Here is a 23,620-nt window from a genome sequence, read left to right as displayed (position 1 = left end):
GTATATGACATTAAGGGAATTTAATTAGGTCAGTAATCAATGCTTAAATAGAAACAAACTGGTTTTCAAAATTACATTTCTTAGCTACATATATTCTCAGCGATGTGGGCACTTGGCCAAATACAAAGGCCATGAGCTGTGAACATTCTGGATACAGGAGACCCTTGGACATTCTACGCACTGTCCATCAGCTTCACTGTCCTTCACACATGCTTTCTTACCACCCTCAGCCTGAAAACCTTCCTCCCACCAAGCCATGACTTGTCTCCAAAATTGCCTTTGCCTAGATGCATTTGTTGATTAAATCCCGCCCACTCAGACCAATCCTTTATTAAGAATTCACTTCAGTGAATTTAGTCTGCTCCAATATTTTGCATACCTTAGACTGTAATTATTCTTTTTGTGATACTTTAATGTCAACAACCTGATCATCTCTTCCACAGGGCAAGGACTGTCTTATATTCATTTTATAGCCCCCTAAAGTACTTTTCCCTTCAAATCTCCTCTTGGAGTAGAGTAAAGATTTGTTCATTAACTCGTGGAAAATAAGGAACTTCCACAGGTTAAACATTGTTTTCTCAAATTATAGGTCCAGAAGAAAATATCTTTGGCACCTCTCCCAAGGCAAATTCCAGTAGACAGCTATGCTATCAGTATTGTGTGAAAACAAGACATTCTAATATCAATGAGAACTAAGAATAGTTTTCTCCATGACTGTACTTTTTCATACTACTTGTTCCATTCAGAAACTGAAGTAACAAAAATCACATAAGCAGGGATGTCTCCTGGTATTCGAAAATAGATAAAAAGAAGTCGTCACAAATACCAAAATAAACTTTTTTTTCCAGTAAATTCAATAGAAGCTAGAATTTCAAACTTGCTTTGAGATGCACCCACACATATGGATATTCATCTGAAGCGATTAATTTGGTCTACTCATTATTAACAGGAACTTGTTCATTTGCTGGCAAACTCAAAACTGAGTAAAAATTGTCAGAAATTCAAACAGTGTATGAGGCTCCAAAAGTCACAGTTTGACCTACGATTCTAGCTTAGAGCTATGTAAAATCCAGACAACTGTCTACTGAACTCACAGCAGTGGATTTGAAAGAGCACAACTTAATTCAGTTAAGGTTGGCATTCATTTCAAGTGAATTCATTCGGGCTGAAAATTGTCCCTTTGAATCACTCATTTTCTGGTGATCAGCATTTTACTGGGTTCAGAGTGTGATCTTCTCTGAAAGATCTACTTCACTCCACACTCTTAGTTGAAGGCAGACACTGGAAAAGAATTGGTTTAAAAGACTCCAGGTTAACCCACAGCAAATATGTATCATGCATCAGGCTGTAGCTAGGTCATGCTCTTTTGATATTCATGAAAGGAATATCCATCACAGGTCCAATGCAAAACTATGAAATAAGCAAAAATCCTGACAACCTCTTTCATTTGTTTTTTTCCCTTTGTCCAATACCCCAGGCGGGCCTGATGGCTTTATCCTACTCAAAATCTGCTCCCGATATAAAAAAACATCAGTCATTTATAAGTTTTTGAGCACTTAAATTGTAGTACTACCTCTCCCAGAATTATCTGAACTTTAAGCATTACAGAACAAGAAGTTTCCTCCCTTATAAAAGTAATTTCAGCTATTAAGGATAGATGTGCAAGAGTTTTGGGTAGAAGAGAGAGGTAGGAAGAACTAGAATCATTGCCACTAGAATCATAGCCAATGATAACTGCTTTCATCTATAACTTAAATCTGTCAAATCTAAAAGTATGCTTTCCTCTCTTTGCTTGCTGTCTTCTCTATTTTCTCCCTAATAGTATGTGTGTCTATGTATGTGTGTATACACAGAGATGGCAGTAAGAGTGGCTACATAGAGCAAAGACATGTACACATATAGAAGGATATATGCAAGAATGTGTTTACTTACAGCTTTGTTTTATGAGAACCAAGATCTTGCCTAAAGTCACCTTCAGAACATTACCTAATACACATGCAAGCATACTGCCCATAGAAGTCAGAACTAAGTGCCTCAAGACAAGCCATTTAAATTCCCCAGATCTCAGTCTTCTCATCTGTAAAATGATACAGATCTGTTTTCGCTCTAATGTTCTACTATGAACTCTAGGCAGCAGTTTGCAGCTGGTAAATAATTTTAGATAGGTCAACTAGTAAAGTTTCACACATAAATTCCCTTCTTTGTGCTTCCTTTGTGTTCCACTTTCCCTCAGAATTTTAGGATTTAGAAAGGACAAAGACAGGTACATACCATGAATACACTTCTCTTAATGTCTCCAGTCTTTTCAGATTTTCCTTAACTCTGACATCCTGGCACTGTTTCTCAGTGGTGGCATCCTGGGCATTTTGGCTGAAAATTATTTGGGTACAGCATTTGCACAGCAGTACACGTTGTAGGGCATCTGGCAACCATGGTTCTGTCTACTAAATGCTAGTCCTGCCCTTATATCATTGTCACTGTCACAACCAAAAATGCCCTCACTACCAACTACATCATTTTTAGATTGTACTTTATAATTTGTTACTGAAATATATGTTATCATATATTCTTATATAAGCTACTGTAGAATTTGTTTTCAAGTGTTTGGTTTATTTTGGTGGGGTGGGGGGGAGCTCTGTCTTTGCTGAGCACTGTTTCTCATGTATTTGTATTTCCATGACCAGAGTGTAAACACCTTGAGCACACAAACCGTATCTTCTATTTCTTTAGTGTTCCCAAAGCACAAAAGACTGGGCATGAAATAGTTCTGTTAATATTTACTCAATGATGGATTGTTTTACTAATTATAAGCTTTCCCCTTTAACTAAAAATAGGCCATTAAAAAAAATTAGTCCTGAGAAACTACATTAAAAACAAGGTACCTTCTGAGTTGAGGTATTTTCCAGTCATGAAAACACTTCACCAGATGTTTCCATTCATCAGAATTCGATGTCCGACATTGCAATTTAGTTTTAAAATGCTTATTTTCCTACTACATGGTTTATTTGGCATCTGACCCAATTTCACTTAAATCGTGAATTCATCAGCTAGTGGACACAGCTGAATGGAGGACTCTTGAGGACACCACATTCCTTTATGCTGCTTCAGTGACCTTTATGCTGCTTCAGTGACTGTAGTTTTGTTACATCTCTTACTGGACTTCAATGCTTGCCATTAATAGGCTTGATAACTGTTTTGCTAATTCCATTATGGAATATTAGGTAGTCTTTCCAGAAGCTTAAGCTTTGGTATATGTTGCTAAAATAATTTTATTTAGTCGCTTTCTCTTCTGTGATAATTACACATTTCAGATGAGATACAGTTTTGTTTATAGGCTCATATAGGTAGATGCCTATACTTCCTGACTTCTAGGCTCTTCATTTTGTCCAAATCATAATGATAAATTTAACGTAAGGTTTTAATGAGCACTCATAGCAAGGGTAGAATTACCAGCCCTATTGTTAGTTGTCTGTATAAGTTTTTCAGAATGTAGTTAGCTTTGTGGACCAGAATTTCATCTGGAAAAATTAACCCCTTGCTGCTTGCAGACTGGCAGCACTGGAATCACTGGGATCTCAGACCCACTGCAGTTCTACCAAGTCAGAATCTGAATTTTAACAATATCCCTGGGTGATTTGTGTGCACCTTGAAGTTTGAGACATGGTGCACTAAACCATGTAATGATATATTCTGCTGTCATGGTCCAATAAGAGATTGTGATTGTGAGAGAGGGCAAATTTAGAGGGAAAATTTGTTTCAGTCTCTGTGTACAACGAGTGATAAAAATTTCACTACTCCTTTGGTAACATATTTTACTCAAACTTATCGCAAAAGTTCTATATATTTTCAGCTCTGAAATAAAATGTGCAATAATATACATCCAATATGTTTATGAATTTAAACAACCATGGGATTGGAATGAGTGATGAGTAGACAAGAAAGAATATACATGGGTTATAGCAGCATATATGACATTACTTCCTGCACAGAAATTTATAGATGTATGTGTCTCTAATATAGGAACATTGTTTTGCTGCTGGCCATCATATCTAGAAAAACAATTACTGGGCCGGGCGCAGTGGCTCACGCCTGTAATCCCAGCACTTTGGGAGGCCGAGGTGGGCGGATCACGAGGTCCCGAGATCGAGACCATCCTGGCTAACACGGTGAAACCCCGTCTCTATTAAAAAAAAAAAAATACAAAAAATTAGCCGGGCGAGGTGGCAGGCGCCTGTAGTCCCAGCTACGCAGGAGGCTGAGGCAGGAGAATGGCGTGAACCCGGGAGGCGGAGCTCGCAGTGAGCCGAGATTGTGCCACTGCACTCCAGCCTGGGTGAAAGAGCGAGACTCCTTCTCAAAAAAAAACAAAACAAAAAACAATTACTACAAAATTATCCTAAGTAGAATTGAATTCAGAATCTTGCTTTGCTTACTACTTACTAGGGTTTATTTGGTAGCTTTGGAGGAAAAACTTAGAAGGAAGTCACCTCAGGATCTAGAAAAGAAATTTGAAAAGGAACTTAAATTTGTGAAGAGTACCATGTATCCTAAAACAAGTCCTCCTTTGGTGTGGGTGTGAGGGGAGTCTTTGGCCCAAATGGCATAACTGAACATTTCCCACTCCAGTTAAATCCTACTCTGATTATGTGGAAAGCCAGATGAGATGTCTTTCAGACACTGTTTCCACTAAAAACATTAAATATCCCAAAAAGGTCAACAAGAGAAAGAAGAAGGTATGTACATTTTCTGACTTCCAGTTGACATCCACAATTATAGGCTGGTTAAAATGCCATCATGGAAAAAAGACAGAGTCAGGAGTGCAGAATTCATATCATATGACCAAAAGATACGTTTTGGTCAGAGGTTAAGAGGTGAAATATTAAAATTGATATCTATATTCCCCCCACCCCTCATCAAAACATTTATAGCCAAAGGGCTCAGAAATGGGACACAAGAGATGAGAAGCTCCAAGCACAGCAAGCAGACGACTTTGTTTTGAGATTCTACAAAGCACAGCATTTTCCAATCTACAAAATTCCCATAGCTGCACTGGGGAAATGGAATACCTATTCTCTACAAAATAGAAAAATCAAGCTACACAAAGTGGCTCACACTGCATGGCTAATTAGTTTCTTCATCAAGACACTATTCCCTTAAAGCTCTTATTCTAGAAAAAATAAAAAAGGTCTATTCCTGCAAATAAAAACTTTTTCTCCCTCTCCCACAGGATTTACACGTTTAAATATAGCTTTTCTTTTTTAGGTTTTGCCTTGGGTTCTACCTGAGAAGGGGAAAGCAGAGTGTATTTCCAAAGGACCCCACAACATACAGCAGTATGAACTAAGCTGGCCAAGGGGACTGACTGTTAACTACACTGATTTAAAAACTAAAAATGTCTACCATGTCAGAAGCACTAACCACTAATAAACAGAAGAGGCTGATCTCAGATTCATAGACTTGAAATCAATAATATGGTCCAGGACGCTTTCTACCTATACACACATATGCTTAATGTTTGAGGGGTATTTTTAAACATCACAGGGACTGCAGAAGCTCACTTGTCTCAAAGGCCATGCAAAAGACAGTCTCAAGTGCCTTCTGAATTCTGTTTGGTTTCACTTTTGAGTTTCACTAAACCACCCCTGGCTTCTTTGTACTAAACCAGGCCAGTTCTTCCTTCATGTCTACACCCTTCAAATATCTGTAGCTCACTATTCTGTCCCTCATGTAAGATACAGCATCCAGAAGGTGCAATAACATTAAAACATGAAAACTGAAGAGAAAACACTACTGGAGATATGACTGATCCTTTAGGATCTGAATTCTTTCCCCCAGTAACCATATGAACAGCATTTAAAAATAAAGATTATAAATATTTTTAAATTCCTGCCCTAAAGGAGAAATAAAATTGTGTACTATCTTCTTACTCTGAAACAGATGGCTATATAAATACAACATACATCTCCAAATCTACAATAGCCATCTTTTTAATAAAATGTAAATGTATTATTAGTGCTTGGATAATAATTTAGTGGTTGATGTCAAGAGTGATGTTATAAAGTTTGAAAGTTTAATGTTTTTCTTCTTATAAAATAAATCTAGATGCAAACTCCATCAAAGAGTTCAGGAAAATATAGGGCATCACTCAATATAGAATTGACTTCTGAAGCTCTTAACATTTTCAGAGACTCATATATGGGTCACTAACCACACAGAGCTTATGAAGAGAAACACTGGGAACAATGAACCTTTGAGGAGAAAATGGAAGTATCTTTCAATGTTGCTTTAACAATTGATTCATCCATTATAAAGAGCCAAAATTTCAGCAATGATAAATTTGACATTAACCTATTAATAACACTCCTAACTGATTTCATGAAGACCAGTTCTGTAAACCTTTCCTGTAGCTGAGAAAAGTCAATACCAAATCCTGCCTGAGAGATGCAAGGTGAATAGAGCAAAGCAGTGGGATACACATATGCTGCTGTTTGTCTGTCACCTGAAAACAAATCCCAGTGCTTCCAGAAGCGTTTCACTGTCCACTTCGTATTTTTAGCAAGATTTCATTTACCTGAGGAATAAGCTGCTGGGGCAAATGTGTTATCAACTGGGCTGAAAAGTAAGTCTGAAGAACATTTACCCTTCCAAAGTCTGCCAGATGATAAATAAGATATTGGAGCTTTCTATTACATCCTCCTTTTATCCACTCAGACTCAATAACACTAAGAAATAATTACATATGCTCTACAGTCAAACTACAGAAGGATCTTGGGCAAGATATAATGCAGCTGATAGAAAAGAGATGGAAATCAAGGATTTCTAGATGAGATGACAATGATGATGATGGCTAACTTTTGTTGAGCTCTTATTATATAAATTACTATAAAAATGCTTCAAAAATGGCTTCCCAATTAATCTCTACAACAACCTCAAAAGAAAGGTGACTAGTATTATCTCAATTTTGCAGATGGTTACATTGAGGCACACATGAATTAAGTAACATGTCCAAGGCCACACAGAAAATAAACACAGGAGATGGGATTGATTACAGGACTGTGAATACAAAGCTCAAGCTCTTGACCACTGTATTGTCTTTCGTACATGTCCCCTGGGACTTACATCCTGAGAGAAGTAAACAAAAAACAACTTTATCTACCATTCTCTCCATTTCTCTCCATTCTCTCTTATCTCTCCTGATAAAAAAAAAAAGTACTTCCAAAGCTGTGCAAAATAACTGCTCACTGGTTTAAGGTTTTCTGGCCCATCTTCCCTCTCTCCCCACAAACCTACCACTCAAATTTAACATGCATTTGATTAATCTGATTCTGAATTAGTCTCATAATAAAAGTCAGGCCATAACAGAAAAACAGGGGGACAGAAAGCAAGACCCATTAAGAAGGAGCAGGCTTAGTTGGGAAGACTCAGGTATTGGATATTGCTATGTTGAATCTTCCTCCTCTATAAACGGTTGGGTCCCCTGGATAGTGAGTTAATAGCATGGATATAAACTGCTGACTGACCCAGTGTAAGAACTGTCAAAATGGTCGATAGAAAATAAATGAACAGCACTGAGGCCTCAACTTGGCTTTCTAAAATGGGTCCCCTCAGAAAAACCATCTGGATTTATGGAAGCAGTATCAAGAAGAAATCTGAGGAACAGAAAGCTGTATTGATGAAGCTAGGCTTACCTCATCCAACGAAAAACTTCTTAATACGGCATCAAATTTACACCCTCTACTATTTCTGTCAAACTCAGAGGATACTCGGGGTTTTCTGGTTGTTTCCACTGAAAACAAGGGTGGGGAGTGAAGGAAGGCCCACAGCGGGCAGCAGGCGAGTGAGTTTCCCTCTCATGTTGGCTAATGAATGATAATGAACCAATTAAAAAACATAATTTCTAAAGTACCTGCCAGCTCTAAGAGTCTCTGACTCTGTAAGAAGACCTCAACTTGATCAGTCTTTGCTTATGAAGTAAAATAGAGAAAGGAGATGCAAGTACAGTGGGTGAAATTCAAATGTTAATAATGACAAAAGCCATGGCCCAGCTTCCAATTATTTCAGCTGATTGCTGCTATCAGCAAAGAATTGATGTGAAAATCTTAGCATCTCAATTATAATACATCCATAGATAAATACATGAACATAATATATAATATAATATAATATATCCATAACTTTCTCTCAGTGAATTTCTATTCCTTATTCCTTGCCCTTTCCCATAGGCTATTTTAGTATATCTAAAGTATCTATTATGATGTCCATACAGGAACTTGATTCATGTCATCATATGAGGAAAAACTGCTGTCTATCCCATATAAAAATCAAGGAATGCATTAAGAAGGAATGAAATTCTGATACATGATACAACATGGATGAACCCTGAAAACATGCCAAAACACGGCAGAGACAAAAGAAAAAATACATATGACTCAATTTAATATACTATGAGGTACCTAGAACGCCAAACTCACAGACACAGAAAGTAGAATAAGATTACCAGGGGCAGGGGAAAGGGGAATGGGGAGTTACTATTTAATGAAAGCAGGGTAGGGTTTCTGTCTAGGTTGATGAAAAAGTTCTGGAAATGGATAGTAGTGATGGTTGAAAACACTGTGAATATATTTAATGCCACTGAATTATAAACTTAAAAATGGTAATAATGGCAACATTTGTGTTATATATATTTTAGCACAATAAAAAATATCAAAGCATACACTATCTCCTTCATAACTACCAAAATGAAAAAAAAAAAAACTTGCCACATATTTTCTCTTTGAAATATTTTTAAAAGTACACTGTAGCTGGGTGCAGTGGCTAATGCCTGTAATCCCAGTACTTTGGAAGGCCAAAGCAGGAGGGTCACATGAGTCCAGGAGCTCAAGACAAACCTGGCCAACACAGTGAGACCCTCGGCTCAATTGAAAAAAAAAAAGTAGTAGACTATAAGTTCCATAAGAACCAGGACCAGATCTGTTTTACTCACCACTATTACACAACAGACTCCATAAATGTTTAAAAAAAAAATGCTTTTTTAAAAGCAGAGGATTAAAAAGCACCAAACTGACTATCCATGAGAAAGTATAATGGGGCATATTCCAGGGGAAAATACCAACACAACTATATCTAAGCTTCTTCAGGAAAATGTACTGTTTCATCCATACTTCCTTTATAGCAGGTCTTACAATGTTTCACACATAGTAGGTGGCTAATCAATATTTGCAGAATGAGAGAAATATCATATGATTGTAAAATCAGTCATATTATTGCTCTACTTTTTAAAAATTACTTTTCGCAAACTTACAATTCCTTCTGTCACAGGATGAAAAAAAAATCCTCACAACTCACACAAAGTAAAGGTAAAAATATAAATAGCTAAAACACATTATTCATAGAAAAAGAAACAGTAAACACAGGGCACAACATCTTCTCAAACAGAAAAAAAAGTTTAAAAAAAAAGAGAGGTAAATTTGATCTATCTTTGGAAGAAAATCCAAATATTCACTCCCAACAATCAATGTCCAACCTCAACAGTAAATAGTTGAGTGAATACAGAAGCACTGCACCATTAAAGAAATTTACTCATAGTGAACCACAACAGTTACCAATATTTCTCTCAATTAGCCTATCAACTAATCAGGTGATCTTTCTTAAATTTACTTATGTCACAAAATTATACAGAACTGGCTACATGCCAGTTCTATATAATAGCCAACATGCAAGCTACTGATGATTTTCTTAACATTCACCATCTACACATTTACATTTTACATAAAGTACTAAGTTAATTAAACTATACACAGTGGAATATTTTTAAAGCAAAAAATCAAATGCTGACATCCTTAACATTCAGCACCTATATAATAATAGGTGGATCCATATAAAGTCACTAGGACTAAGTAATGTTATTAGTCTCACTTTGAACACTATTAAAACATGTCCTTCAAGTTCAAACCCCCGCCACATCAAATATGTCAACTGTGTGACAATTAACAAAGGAAACAAAAATTCAGTCTCTGAAGACGTCAAGGTTTACATTCCTATCTCTCAATTTTATCTGCTTTACAAGCAGGTAAGCCTCATTGGAGTAGGCTGTCTGCTACCACGGTCCTTCATGAATGCAGGGGTTCTCCATCAGCAACCAAAATGCTAACAGTCTACTATTAGAGCCGCCACTTCAAGCAGAACTGCACGAAGAATTATCACTTCTGTACATAAAAGCATAACCCCTACAGGTGTAATGATGCAAAATACCAGCACACTGACCTCTGCTCAGCAGTACACACTTAAAGCAGGTGTATTTCTGTGATCCAAAAGGGAAGGAAGTACGATGAGCAGGAAGGAAGCCCCAGGTCCCTAATATATTAGAGATATTTATTCTACTCAGATCCAATCCAGCTAAATTCATGGACATCAGTTTACTCAAATGGAAAAAGTAGTCTCTCGTCCTTCACTTGCTTGACTCAGAGGGCATTCAGCCAAGCGTAGCCAGGCAAAAACAATCTGTAAGACCTCTTTCAGCTATAATAAATAAAGACTAGTTTCAGAAGGAATAAGACTCAGATATGGCAAAGAAGCAGTCGTTAAACCTTTTCCCCACCTTATCACTGCTACTGGTGTTTACAAACTACAAGCAGTAGCCTCGGGAGCCTCAAAAGACTCTCCCATGAGTAACCTCCAGTCAGTCCCTAATTTAAATACCCCCTTTATCAATCTGTGATGTTTCTGGCAGTTAAATAGAAGGAAGTGAGTAAAATGACATGCATAAAATGAATCCTTTTTAAGTTGTAAATGAGTGAGTCAGGATTCAGACTTGCCGAGATGCTCCAAATTAAAACCCCTGCTGTAATTTTAAGCATGCTCTGTCTTACCGTTTTGCTGTTGTCTCCCTCAGGCTTGATTCACCTGGAACTCTTTAACATGTCTCTAGCAATGTGTTTGCACCAGGCCAGGCTCATACAGCAACTGAATTCACATCTTTCTGCACTAGCAAGCTGAAATGGTACGGCCGTACTACAACCAAGAGAGGGGGATGCATAAGCAAGCAAAAAAAAAAAAAAAAAAAAAAAAAAGAAAAAAAAAGAAAACCCAGAAATCTCCTAAGAGAAGCTAATCTCAGTGGAATAAGACCAAAAACTGTTGAGAAGAACTCAAAGGACATGCTAACATTCAGTATCAATAGCTTTAACAGCTCAATTATTTTCTCCAAAAAATCTATTTTTTTTCCAAACACGATGGACTTGCCTGTGGAGTTCCCAGGAAGGCAGAGTAACCGGGCTCTGCAGCAGCATTGCAGCCAAAGTAACCGTGCATATGCTGTCCAGGCAATTTACAACACACTGTCTTTTCAGAAAGATATTGATTTGCAATGCAGGGCTGCTTCAAAAGAATACAGAATGGGAGCCAAACAGCTAATGGTGATTGCATAGGAGGAAAAACATTTAATCAAGGAGATGCACCTCATCATGCTCAATTCAATTTTTTAAGAGCACTGGAGAAAGCCAGTAAGTGTCCTGAGTGACAACCCCATTAAATAATAATCTGCGATCCTATAGAAGGCCAAGTTTCAGCCACCATCATGCATGCTGCAAAAGCTGCTAAAATGGTGTCTACGTGTATATATTTGTCATATGCAAATGGAGCATGATGAGAACTCTAAAATAACCATGCAACAAATACGTGGTTAAAAAAAAATGCACACGTGCAGCATACACAGAACCAAAGTAAAAGAATGCAGTTATGAGCTTGCAAAATTTTTGGTGGACTTAGAGCTCATACCACTCTGAAAAATAAAATACCAAAACAAGCCAGATCTCACGATCCTTAGGCAAATTGTGCCAAGTCATGCCACAAAGTGCTAGGTGGCAAAGGAAGGATGCCAGACTGCTACTCTCATAGCGACCCCTACAGGAGAGTGGTTGATCCATTCTTTTTTAAAGGAGTTCCTGTCCTCAGTACACAGAATCACGAAAGGACATAAATTAGATTAATATACAACAATACAACTGAGAAATACCTTAGGCAAGAAATAAAAAAGGCATGAAATCTAACCTTGTCAATATTCACTTATTTTAAAAATTAAAGTACAAGAGGAGGTAACAACTATGTCAATAAGTGGTCGATATTCCCAAAGTTCCCCAAACTAGGCTGTACAATGATGATGAGAAACCTCAGGCAAAGTGTTTTCCCTTCACATCCTAATTGGCTTAAATGAATCATCTCTTCTTTCTCCCACTTGCAAACCATCTTCACCTTCATCATTTTGAATGACACTGTGAAGATATTCAACTTTGCTTTCTTGAAACACAAAAGCTCATGTAAAATCTTTTTAAAAAGTTATTGTTCAAATACAAATATTACATACTTTCATCTTCAACAAAACCAAAAGAGAAAGCTATCTCCTTAATATCTGAAAACTACTGAATTATATGAGCATCATTTCTGCAGAACAGACTTCAACAGGTCTTTCAAGAACCTGAGGTTTTTTTGTGATTGTTTATCCCTCCAGCCCACAAAGACACCTTTTCCAGAACCAACAGCACTTCTTATTTGAGTCATTCAAGATTTAATCATATGCCACCTCATAAAACTCTCTTGTACTGTTGGCATTTTCCCCATTTTAAGGCCCTTGATAAATCACACCAATTGCATTTTTCAAAATTTACTTAAATACCACATAATACAATGCTAGGCATCCAGCAAATATTAAATTAACATTAAAAAATTAATGAATTTCCCAACTCCATATTTTAGGGCTAAAAGTTCTTCTTAGGCAATCCCCTTTCCCCTATCATTCGTACAATGTTTGTGTTCACTAAGATATCTTGTATAAAAACCAACAAACACAGTAACATTTCTCCTTTAATCTTTCTTCTATTCATTCAGCAAACGTGCTAACGTGCCCAGCAATGTGAAGAGCCATGTTCTCTGCATTCAATGAATGCCTTAAGTGATTAGAAATAAAGCAAGTGATTATAATACACTGAAATGAGTATTTTGAGAGTGCTCTATTCAGTATAAATACTATTCCTTAGGTGGCTCAAAAAAGACTTCACAGAGGAGGTAACGTAAAGCTGAAGCTTCCAGTACTACCCAGGAGAAGAAGGACATTTGGGGAATAGCATGAAGCCTGAAACTGGAAGCTGTATGAGGAAATAACCAAGCCATACTCACAGTGGTCACCACCGTGAAGGCTCAGAAGAAAGGTGGCTCAATGCCAGGGCAGAAAGGGCCCTGTAAGCCATGCTAAGAAGTTGGGAATTTTATCCTATAGGAAGTTGCCATTTAATCCAATAGAAAAGCCCTACAGGACTAGAGGCAGAACAGTGGCTGGATGAGATTTTTCATTTTACGACAGGGTAACGGTGTAGAAATGGATTGGAGAGGTGAAGGAAGGGAAGTGCGGCGGCCACTTGGGAAGCTAAGCTAGTGTTTCAGACAAGGCCCTGAACTAAAGCCATGAAAATGTGGGCGGAAAAACAACAGAGGTAAGAGACATTCACATGAGTTACCTGCTGAGTGACTGGACATGAAGTCTAATGGAAAGGGAAAATCTATACTGAATTCTCTAGTATAACTAGGTAAAAGGCTGGTTCATAAAGTAAATGAGTGAACGCAGGAAGAATACAAGCTTGAGGAAAAGAGGAAACTATCATAAATTCAATTTTTTACACACTGAGTTTTAGGTATCTCTGAACATCCAAGTGGACATGTTGCATAGGCAGCTGTCTAAGGGTCTGGAGCTCAGATGATAGATCGAAAGTGTGCTCATATGCCTAGGTCAGGGTTTCCTAGAAACAGAGCTGGGCCCGGATCTTACAATTTATTGGGGGTGTGCTCTCAGTGAAAAGAAATGAGGAGGCAGGACAGGGAGGGGAAAAGCCAAGGAAGAATGTGGCCTCAGACAAAAACCCAGCATTAGTCTCCCCTGAAGCAAGAGGGCCAGGCTTTTGTATCCCTGGGCTGATCAGTCACTGACTGAGACCTGGACGGGAAGGACTTCTGTTCACCCTAGGCACCCACTGATCAAGTGGATCTGAGCACAGCACCCATCCAACTACGGTTCAGTCACAATGGACAATTTTTCTTTTCCTCAAAGCTGGTTCCTCAGGAATGTTTGTTTGCTGTTCTCTCTGCCTAGAATGTTCTTCCCAGATAACCCCTTGGCTGACTTGTTCCCATTACTCAGTTGGACCTCAGGTATTGCCTCTTCAGAGTCCTTCTCTGGCTTTCCTCTGCTGTTGCTCCTCCCTCCCCTATCACATTACACTGTTTTCGTTCATTAATTTACTTTGTTTGTCTTCCTTCCCCACTAGAATGTAAACTGCTCAAGAGCATGGACTTCTCATTTGTTCTCCTGTGTTTCCCCAGCCCCTAGGACGGCACTCAGTACTTGCTGAATAAATAAATAGTAAGAAGAGTTGCTGATGACAGAAGTTCAAACAAATTCTGTGGACATATGTTGAGTGGAAATGGATGGGGAGCTTGAGGAATGGGTAGGGGAAAATAACAGTGTCAACAAGCATGTAGACAACAAGTCTGACTATAAAGCAGAAGAGAGCAGCGAGAGGGCAAAGCTGCAGGAAATTAATCATTATGTCATACAGGATTCACAATCTATGGTGTTAAGAATATCTTTATTAGAGGCCATTGAGATGTGTCTGAAACTATACCATAAAAGAACAACAGTAGAGGTTAAAATAAAAATTATAGCTTCAAAGAGAAGAGACAAAAAGGCTTGTAAAAACAATCTCAGTGGACAGAGAGAAAAACAAGACTAACATCTACTAGGTCATTTTTGTGAGTAAACAAAAATTGATCCCTTGAAATGCCTGCCTTTATATGAGACTTTTTTAAATTCTAAAAAGTAGTATGCACTTCCCTGACTTTTAAAATAGATTATAATAAACACAATCTAATCTTCAACTGATGATGGGGCCAATTATAAACATCAGCGGCAGCCCTCAGGGTTTAACAGTGGGTATATGGGGCCAACTGCCTCCTAATCTCAATAATCTGACATCTAAGTGTTCTTCTGCTTCATTTTTATGATTCATTCTCTTTTTACCATCAAAATCACCTTATTATGGTCCTACATGTGCCTCTTCCTTCTAATATCACCACACTCTCCTCAGTCTTCTTGCTACAGGCTTCCTCAGCCATCCCCGTATTGGGCAACTAGATAATCAGGCTTATTAGAAGAGTGTGTGAATGGCTTGAGTCAACAGGTGGGTTCAAAGCAGAACCAGGAACTTTCTCCTGAGTGGAAAACATGTAGGCCTTACTCCACAGGCTCTGCAGTACTCAGAAACCCTTGTTTCATGTCAGCCTTCCTGGAACTATCTCAGACACAAGAGGCTGCCAGATGACTGATCTTCACATAATTAGGGTCTGAAGGACAGGTGGGGCCAAACAAACAATTTTTTAAAACCTGGAAAAAAGAATTGAAGAAAGGGATAGAGAATTACTTTTTTTCTATCTTTACCTTTTTTTTTTCCTTTTCTACCAAAAGCCTGTGAAGGGAAAACACTTTTTTTTAACAGAACAAGGAAAAAGAAACACTAAGAAAATTTTAAATGTGATGGAAGAAAACAGTACTTTATATATACGAATCTAACTATAATAATCAGCTACTTTATGAATTAGTTTCATTAAAACTTTAAAAGAAAGGAAAAAATTATAAATTTATTTTCAAAAGTAATAAAGAAAACAGAAATTTTCCAAAAATAAGTTGGTTTTCAAATGATTATAATTCCATATAACCCTAGCAAATTCTTTCTTTTTTAAAAGACTATATTTAGTAATATATTAGTAATCTATTTTATGTTGTAAATTTTTATGGCAAAATTTCATGTTATTGATTTTTAAATGTTCATTTTGTTTTAGTAAGCCTAAACCCCAACCTTTTTGTGAACCCTAAAAACTTTATGACTTAATTCTCTTCTGATGTCACTCATTACTTACAATCTCATATATTTGAAGAAATGTCACTTATCTAAAATACTTTCCCAAGACACCGTGAAATTCTGGAGGAATCTGTTAAACTGAATGTTTAACAGCCATGTCTTAACCACAATACCAAACCTGTCCATATGTCATGCATGACATTGCATGGCAATGTTGAGATTTTCCTCCTAATATTATACAACTTTGAGTGTTTTCTTGATTCTGTAGGGGAAAAATAAGAACTAATTTTATCAATAAACATAGGTGATTCTATCACAACACAATAAATCTGTTCCCAGCAAAACTTTACATTCTGTTAAATTACACCCTAAAAACCAAAGGACGTATGTGGAAAATGATATTGAGGAAGACCATTCAAAAACCTACACATCCAGAACACTAATAAAAACAAAACAATTCTAATAAACACACATACATGCCGTATTTTCTTCATCTCTGCATTCCCTACATTGCTGATACAATTTTGCATACAAAGGATGCTATAACATGTCTTGGCTAAAGATAAATCCTGCGCTGATCCCTATGAACTGCAGAAAATATGTCCAGGTGAAAAAATGTTTTGTTATGAACTTCATCTAAGTTGGAAATTAAAATCCAAAGCTAGAGCTATAGCAAGGGAACTTCAGATTGTTAAGGTTGTCAAGAAGCAGAGTGGAAAGTTGACAATTATGACTCTATAACAGAAACTGGTAGATGCAGACTACCATTTTTTAAAAATCTTATTTTTGCCTGACTTTCAAAAAAACCTGATTTCAGGGCACTGCTTTCTCTTTGAGACAGGGTCTCACTCTGTTGCCCAGGCTGAAGTACAGTGGCACGATTGTGAGTTACTGCAGCCTGGACCTCCCAGCTTCAAGTGATCCTCCCACTCAGCACCTCAGCCTGCCGAGTGGTTGGAACCACAGGTGCATGCCACCATGCCCAGCTAATTTTTGTATTTTTTGTAGAGACGGGATTTTGCCATGTTGCCCAGGTTGGTCTCAAACTCTTGGGCTCAAGTGATCCACCCTCCTTGGCCTCCCAAAGAGCTGGGATTACAGGTGTGCACCACCGCTCCTGGTTCAGCCTACTCCTTTTTATGAAATAAATGTCCTCCCGCTACGTGCTGTGTTTCCTGGTTGTATGCCCTGAATTACCCTGGATAATAATTTGTCTGCATCTCAGTTTTTGCTTCCTCATTAGTTCAATTACAAACCCTTGTTTCAAAAGACTTGCATCTGCATTAAAACAGATACTGGTTTTCTATATACCAACCATACATATGGTTTCTACATACATATACATGCACATTTATGTATTTATTATTTATTTAGGTGATATCTAAAATGCATGGGCATTCACATGGGCACAGCACAGTTTTTCATTTTTACACCCTAAGCAGAAACACAACTGGAGTTCTGATGTGGTGCCATGCCTCAAGTGTGTAGTATGGAGAAGATTCGGATGTAAAAGTGATTTTATTATGACCACATCCACGAAATAACAGTATCACAGAGTTCCAAATGTATAGCACTAACATGATCTGAGAAATGGGAATTAAATTATAAGACCTCAATGGCAGACACAAAATCCTTGGGGTAGCATCAAGAAGAAAGGCAAACAGCACTGAGAAAAGATGTGAGGATTTTCTCTCTTCCTGGTGTCAAAATGCCATTGAGGACAGAAGCTACAATCCCATGACTATCAAAAAACTGCTTAAGAAGCAAAGTCTCATTTGTAAAAACTTACTTCGTTTTTGAATAAACTCTGAAAAGGAAAAAAAAAAAAAACAAAAAAAACATACTTTCTAGTTTGGGGTTATAAGTGAATTTTATTGCTTTTAGGGACTTTGTCCCAGCTTTCCAAAATTTCACTTAGTTTGAAAAATTAGGAAAATCTCAAAAGGAAGAAAACCCTCTTAAAAGAGCCTGCCAAATAAACATACAGAAATAATTTTTAATTATGTTTGACAGTTTTAAATCTAGAAAACCTTTGCCACTTATGTAGTACATACTTGAAAATACTCAAATAAAAAGTATTTGTTAAGAAATATACTTCTTTTGTCTCACTCTACATACACCTAAGAAACAAAATAGGAAGTAGGCCCTTGGGAAAAAATGGTTAACAGTGATGGATATTCAACAATAAATACTTAGGACAAATAAAGGATAACCAACTGAAGACATTAAAAACTGAAATTAAAATGTGTATCCCTACATAATTTAATTGACTTTCCTGTGGCATTGTTTTAGTATTTGCCTTTTCAAGCTAATACTGATATAATTTAGATCATTCCAAAACCATGTGTGCATCACTCTTCAACAACAGAAAGAAAACCAAAAAAGGCTTTTGGCTAAGGAAGCTTCATCATATGATCATTTAACAGTTCAGTATCACTGGGGTGATAGTGAAATCAGGTTCACTACAAACATGCATAAGTCACAGGGATATTAACAACTCTGAAATGCTTTAACCTACTCTGCAACCCTTTTGTATTCGGTAACATAGTGACAACAGCAGCACCCAAATATTAGTTGAATCCTTTTTGCCATTCCTTGTGGAATGCTTTCCCTGAGTGGTTATTAAAATAGGATAGGTTTCTGTTTCTTAAAAAGAGGTAGAATCAAATTGTTTGGAATGGCCAGCACATTTTTTCTCTCTTCCTGGGGAATGGTTTTTCCACCCCACGCCATCCACTGCAGTCTAAGGAGGGTTGCACCTTATCCAGGAACAGACAAGGAATCCAACTTAAGAGTAATCCTTCCCTGGGACTTTTTCAGCCAGAGCTCAGTTGCGCCCCTCCCCTCCACCCTTGATGGTAGCAAAGCAGAGAAAGCATCCGCTTAGAGGAAGCCAGTGGCAGTTGTCTCTTGACCTGTAAAGAAGCTCAACTCAGATCCTAAAGCCATCAAGTAGTAAAATTAGAGATGAGGGTAGCATAGAGACAGACAGCACTGATAACATGGAGGTAGCACCCGCTGAGGTGCTAGCTCTGCTGGATGCCTAACTTTCTAAAGCATAGTTGTTCAGCTCTTGTTTCTATCCTGCAATACTTCTCCTCCCAATGAATGTATTTCTTTCTTTAGCCACTTCAAGTTGATTTTCAGCTCCTTATAATCAAGAGTGCTGGTACACATGGGGATACATGTACAGAAAGGATACGGAGCTACTGTGAACCAGTAACACCAGAAGTAGAATAAATAACTTAATAGATGTCTTGTTTTAAACTCTAGGAAAGGGAGATATAAGGTAGACGTTAACTTATATAATGGTAGGAAAGGATGGGTTTAATAGCAGTCAAGGTTTTTATAAAGCTACTTCACACACTTAACTATATAAAAATTTGTACTAAATTGAGTATTATTATATTAAAATTTTTATTCTTATAATTTATAGAGGAAAGCCATAGAACATTAGCTACTAATCAGTTATCTGAACTTGCAGGAAGCCTGAATGCTTTGACCAATTAGTTTAACCAGACATCCAAGTTGCTGTGGTAACACATGCTCAAATTTTAGGCACAGTACCTAAAGGGAAATAAACTGACTATCCTTATAGATACCACCTATAAATTGCTGGTAAATACTGCCACACATAAGTAGCTAAGAAATGTCATAAAAAATACAAAACTGAAAGTGGTTTGTTGCACCGATCCTGACCTTTAGAGGCTTCTGGCCATGAAGGAAAAAGGGTTATTAAAAATTAAAGAAGTAATATCGAGGGGATTTTGGAAAAAGCCACGGAAGTACACTAGGGATTTGTGGAATATGTAAGGAAAGTGCTAAGAAGACACTGTAAAGTAAACTACATTTCCTGTATTTCACGGCTAAAGGATTTTTTCTGTGTTCTATTCATTTACCAACCATTTATTGAGCTTTGTATTAATCACTATAGGAGGTATAAAGATGAATGAGACACAACTGCTGCTCTCACAGATACTTATACAAATAAATATAATATGAAAATCATTGTCATAGAAAAGGTAAGAGAAAAATACTATGGGAGTTCAAGTTGAGGAGGCCTCAGAATGACAGATCAGGCAAAATTGGCAGATTTTCACTTTAGGTAATCAAATTCTAAATACTAGAGTCACAGAGAATTCAATAAGTAAAATGCTGGCGGTTGGAGATGCATATATATCCACAGACTGGCAATGATCACTCTTAGCACCAGAGTTATTATCTATATATGCATGTAATTTGATAATTTAACAAAGAACTTTTGTAATATCATAGGAGTACAGCCTAGAAGATTTGAACAATTTCTGTAATTTGAACCTTTATGAATAAGGGTTCTTTTCTCCTCTCTGGTAGAAGATTATCTGGATGGACTCCAGGGTCTCCAAGTACACTGCCAAGTACTCCAAGTACAGTTTGAACATATGGTTCAAAGATGTGTTTTATCGGGCCAGGCACAGTGGCTCACGCCTGTAATCCCAGCACTTTGGGAGGCTGAGATGGCCGGACTGCGAGGTCAAGAGATTGAGATCATCCTGGCCAACATGGTGAAACCCCGTCTCTGCTAAAAATACAAAAATCAGCTGGGCATGGTGGCGCATGCCTAAAATCCCAGCTACTCAGGAGGCTGAGGCAGGAGAATCGCTTGAACCAGGGAGGCGGAGGTGGCAGTGAGCCAAGATCACACCACTGCACTCCAGCCTGGCGACAGAGATGTGTTTTTTCCTAGTTGCCCTGGACACAGACAACCAAACTTTTTTTCCACCTATGTTAAGAAAAATATAGCTTTGGGGACTGTTACAACAGCTAGTCACCAGGAACTTGGAGACCATCTTTATACCTCTCTCTTCCTCTCCCCAGTATTTATTCTAATTTAGGGAAAGTAAAGTTTTACTTATCACAATACAAAGGCCTAATAGATTAACTTAGTTTTATCAATCCTTCCTTGAAGCACATGATTCCCTCAATAACCACGGTTTCTCTTCATCATTTAGGGAAGATACAGCTCACATGAAACACAGAGGTACTTTCTGCCTGACCCCATCATAACTAGTTCCTTCTAAGGGCACCTAGTAATTGCAGCCCTGGCAGGACCACCTGAATGCAAGGAATCACAGTGCAGCATCGATCCACCTTGTTTCAGAGATTTCCTGCCACACCCACCAAGGTTATTTAACTCAGAACTCTAAGGGTTAAAACAGGTTTGATAAGGAGGAAAGAGAAAACATCATAGATGAAGCCATATAAACAGGTGCACTGGGGCACTAACTTCAACATAAAGTCAGATGCAGAACAGCTAGATTAAGAATAATGTAAACTCAAGGATCAGACAAATCCGTGTTCCTGATCCAGGCCTTGGGAAAGGTACCAATCTTATAGGAATACTTAGAATAGTTCCTATACCTAAGAGGGTTGCTGTGGGGCTAAATGATGTACAAACTACTTAGAATAGTGTTCAGTAAAGCAAGCACTATTGCAATCCAGTGATAAGCATAATGTATGTTTAAGTGTGATCAGGCACTAAGCTGTTAGGACCCACAGACTCCCATCCTGGGTCCTGTACTTCTGCAGGAGGGCTTGTACTTGTCTTGGTTCTCTTGGTTCAGATCAGCCTGGCACTTTCTTCTGTATCAGCCATGGGCTGTCAGACTCATTTTCTCAGTCACTCCTTAATTTTATCAGTTCCTATCAATTCTTCTCTGGTATTCCTGTTTCTATTGACATTGCAATTTGCTTTTGCACTATTCCATAAAAATCAAACACTTTTTAAACAGCCATAGGGAGCTGCCCTACAGGCCTTCTTGATATTTCCTTTGACTAAAGGTGGAAAGAGCTATTTATAGTTTATAAAAGTTTTAATGAAAAAGTTTAGTACACAGTCTCTTCTCTCTCTGTGGATTTTCTTCCTTTCTTACTGTCATATTTCCCCTTGTAACTACAAAGCTGCAGGTAAGAGTCAAGAGAGAACTGAGAACCCATGGTTACATAATGAAATATCAAAGACAAGGTTTACCAAACAGATTACAAAGATGACAAGAGATTTTACCACCATCAGCACACACAAGGAAACTTTAGTGAGTAGCAAATGCTAGAAGAGAGGAACACTCATCAAGAGTCAATTTTGCCAAAGCAAGCAAATAACTCTTCAAATAAAGAGTTGGCAGGCATACATTTCCAAAAAATTTGGGGGTGTTGTAAGATAATTGATGCCGATCAGGAAGCAGGAATCTGTCTTCTGAAATTTTACTAAACAAAATGTTCTATCTGATCAAAGAAGGAATAAAATTATGAGGCATCATCTTTCAAAATATACACAAATAATTGGTTTTCTTATTAAAATTTGGTGAATCACCCATGATGCATATTATCTATGTATAAAGAATCTATCCACATGTTAAATACCAGTCAGAAAAACCCACCACGATTCTGCTCTTCCTCTCATTTACAAAAGTATTTTACCTCTTTGTGGCGTAGCATAAAGTGTCACAACCAAGAAACTGTATTTTAATAGTAATGTAATTTATAGGTAGAATTCATTATTGTGCTATCATTGCAATTAGCAGGAAATTAAAATGAGCATGTAAACACTTACAAAACGTAGTATCAGAACAGTATAATTTTAACTAGAATTAATCCTATCGGAACAAACATCAAGTAAAACATCAAGTAGCATGAATCACCTAATTTTCTTTAAGTATTTAAGTACTTTTTTTAATTTGCATATCCATGCAACACTTTTTTCTTTTTTTTTTTTTTGAGACAGAGTCTTGCTCTGTCGCCCAGGCTGGAGTGCAGTGACGTGATCTCAGCTCACTGAAAGCTCCACCTCCTGGGTTCACACCATTCTCTTGCCTCAGCCTCCCGAGTAGCTGGGACTACAGGCGCCCGCCACCATACCTGCCTAATTTTTTGTATTTTTAGTAGAGACGGGATTTCACCGTGTTAGCCAGGATGGCCTCCATCTCCTGACCTCGTGATCCACCTGCCTCAGCCTCCCAAAGTGCTGGGATTACAGGCGTGAGCCACCGCTCCCGGCCGCAACATTTCTTTTTAAGTGGAAGTAATTACTTGGAAAAGTTATTTGATTCTTTTAATACTATTTAGATATTCTAAAAGAATTAGAGTAACAGAACTTTCACCAATTTTGTTTCAGACATATAATTGTGTAGAATTTTTATTCTGAAATTACTTCTGGGTTTATAGAAAATCTCACACGGGGCAGTTCAGCTCCATATAATTCAAAGGCACTATGTAACATCCGAAAAGCTAAAGAAGAAAGCACATTGTAACTGCACTGAAATCTGATGCTTTATAAAAAGATTTTTTAGGCCAAATACAGTAGCTCACACCTATAATCCCAACACTTTGGGAGGCCAAGGCAGCAGAACTGCTTGAGGACAGGAGTTCAAGACCAGGCTGGCCAACACAGCAAGACCCCATCTCTACAAAAATAAAGATATTTTTTAGCACCACCATGCAAAAAGTGCTATCTCGTTCAATGACAATTTTCTCATGTTTATAGCGACTGTATATATTAAAGCTAAGAATTTCCTCAGGTAAATCATGTCTTCTTTTTAACAAAGAAGAAAAGGGGAATAAAACTATCATTATTCCCAAAGTTGTCTCCTACTTTAAATCTACCTTGATTCTGAACCGCTCTCAGCTGCTACTCCATTTCTCTGTTCCTCTTCATACCAAAATTCCTCAGAAAGAGGATTCGA

General features: G+C 37.7%; 1 protein-coding gene across 4 annotated transcripts in view; it reads right to left on the bottom strand.

The window, feature by feature from the left end:
* CDK14 (cyclin dependent kinase 14) overlaps positions 1 to 23,620 on the bottom strand; it is a 600,472-nt gene that overhangs the window by 479,585 nt on the left and 97,267 nt on the right. Inside the window, exon 1 of one of the 4 annotated variants that reach the window (XM_003252399.4) lies at positions 11,242 to 11,590. The exons of 1 other annotated variant lie outside the window; for it this stretch is intronic. In XM_003252399.4, the coding sequence (XP_003252447.3) occupies positions 11,242 to 11,424 (183 nt within the window). In that variant the 5' untranslated portion in view covers positions 11,425 to 11,590. Of the gene's footprint in view, positions 1 to 10,263; positions 10,369 to 10,868; positions 11,051 to 11,241; positions 11,591 to 23,620 lie in introns of those variants that run through there. 2 more of the 4 variants (XM_004089552.3, XM_030822053.1) reach the window with 2 other exon arrangements.

The sequence above is a fragment of the Nomascus leucogenys genome, chromosome 11, assembly GCF_006542625.1.
Source record: "Nomascus leucogenys isolate Asia chromosome 11, Asia_NLE_v1, whole genome shotgun sequence".
NCBI classification, from domain to species: domain Eukaryota; kingdom Metazoa; phylum Chordata; class Mammalia; order Primates; family Hylobatidae; genus Nomascus; species Nomascus leucogenys.
This window is presented reverse-complemented; position numbering and strand designations above follow the sequence as displayed.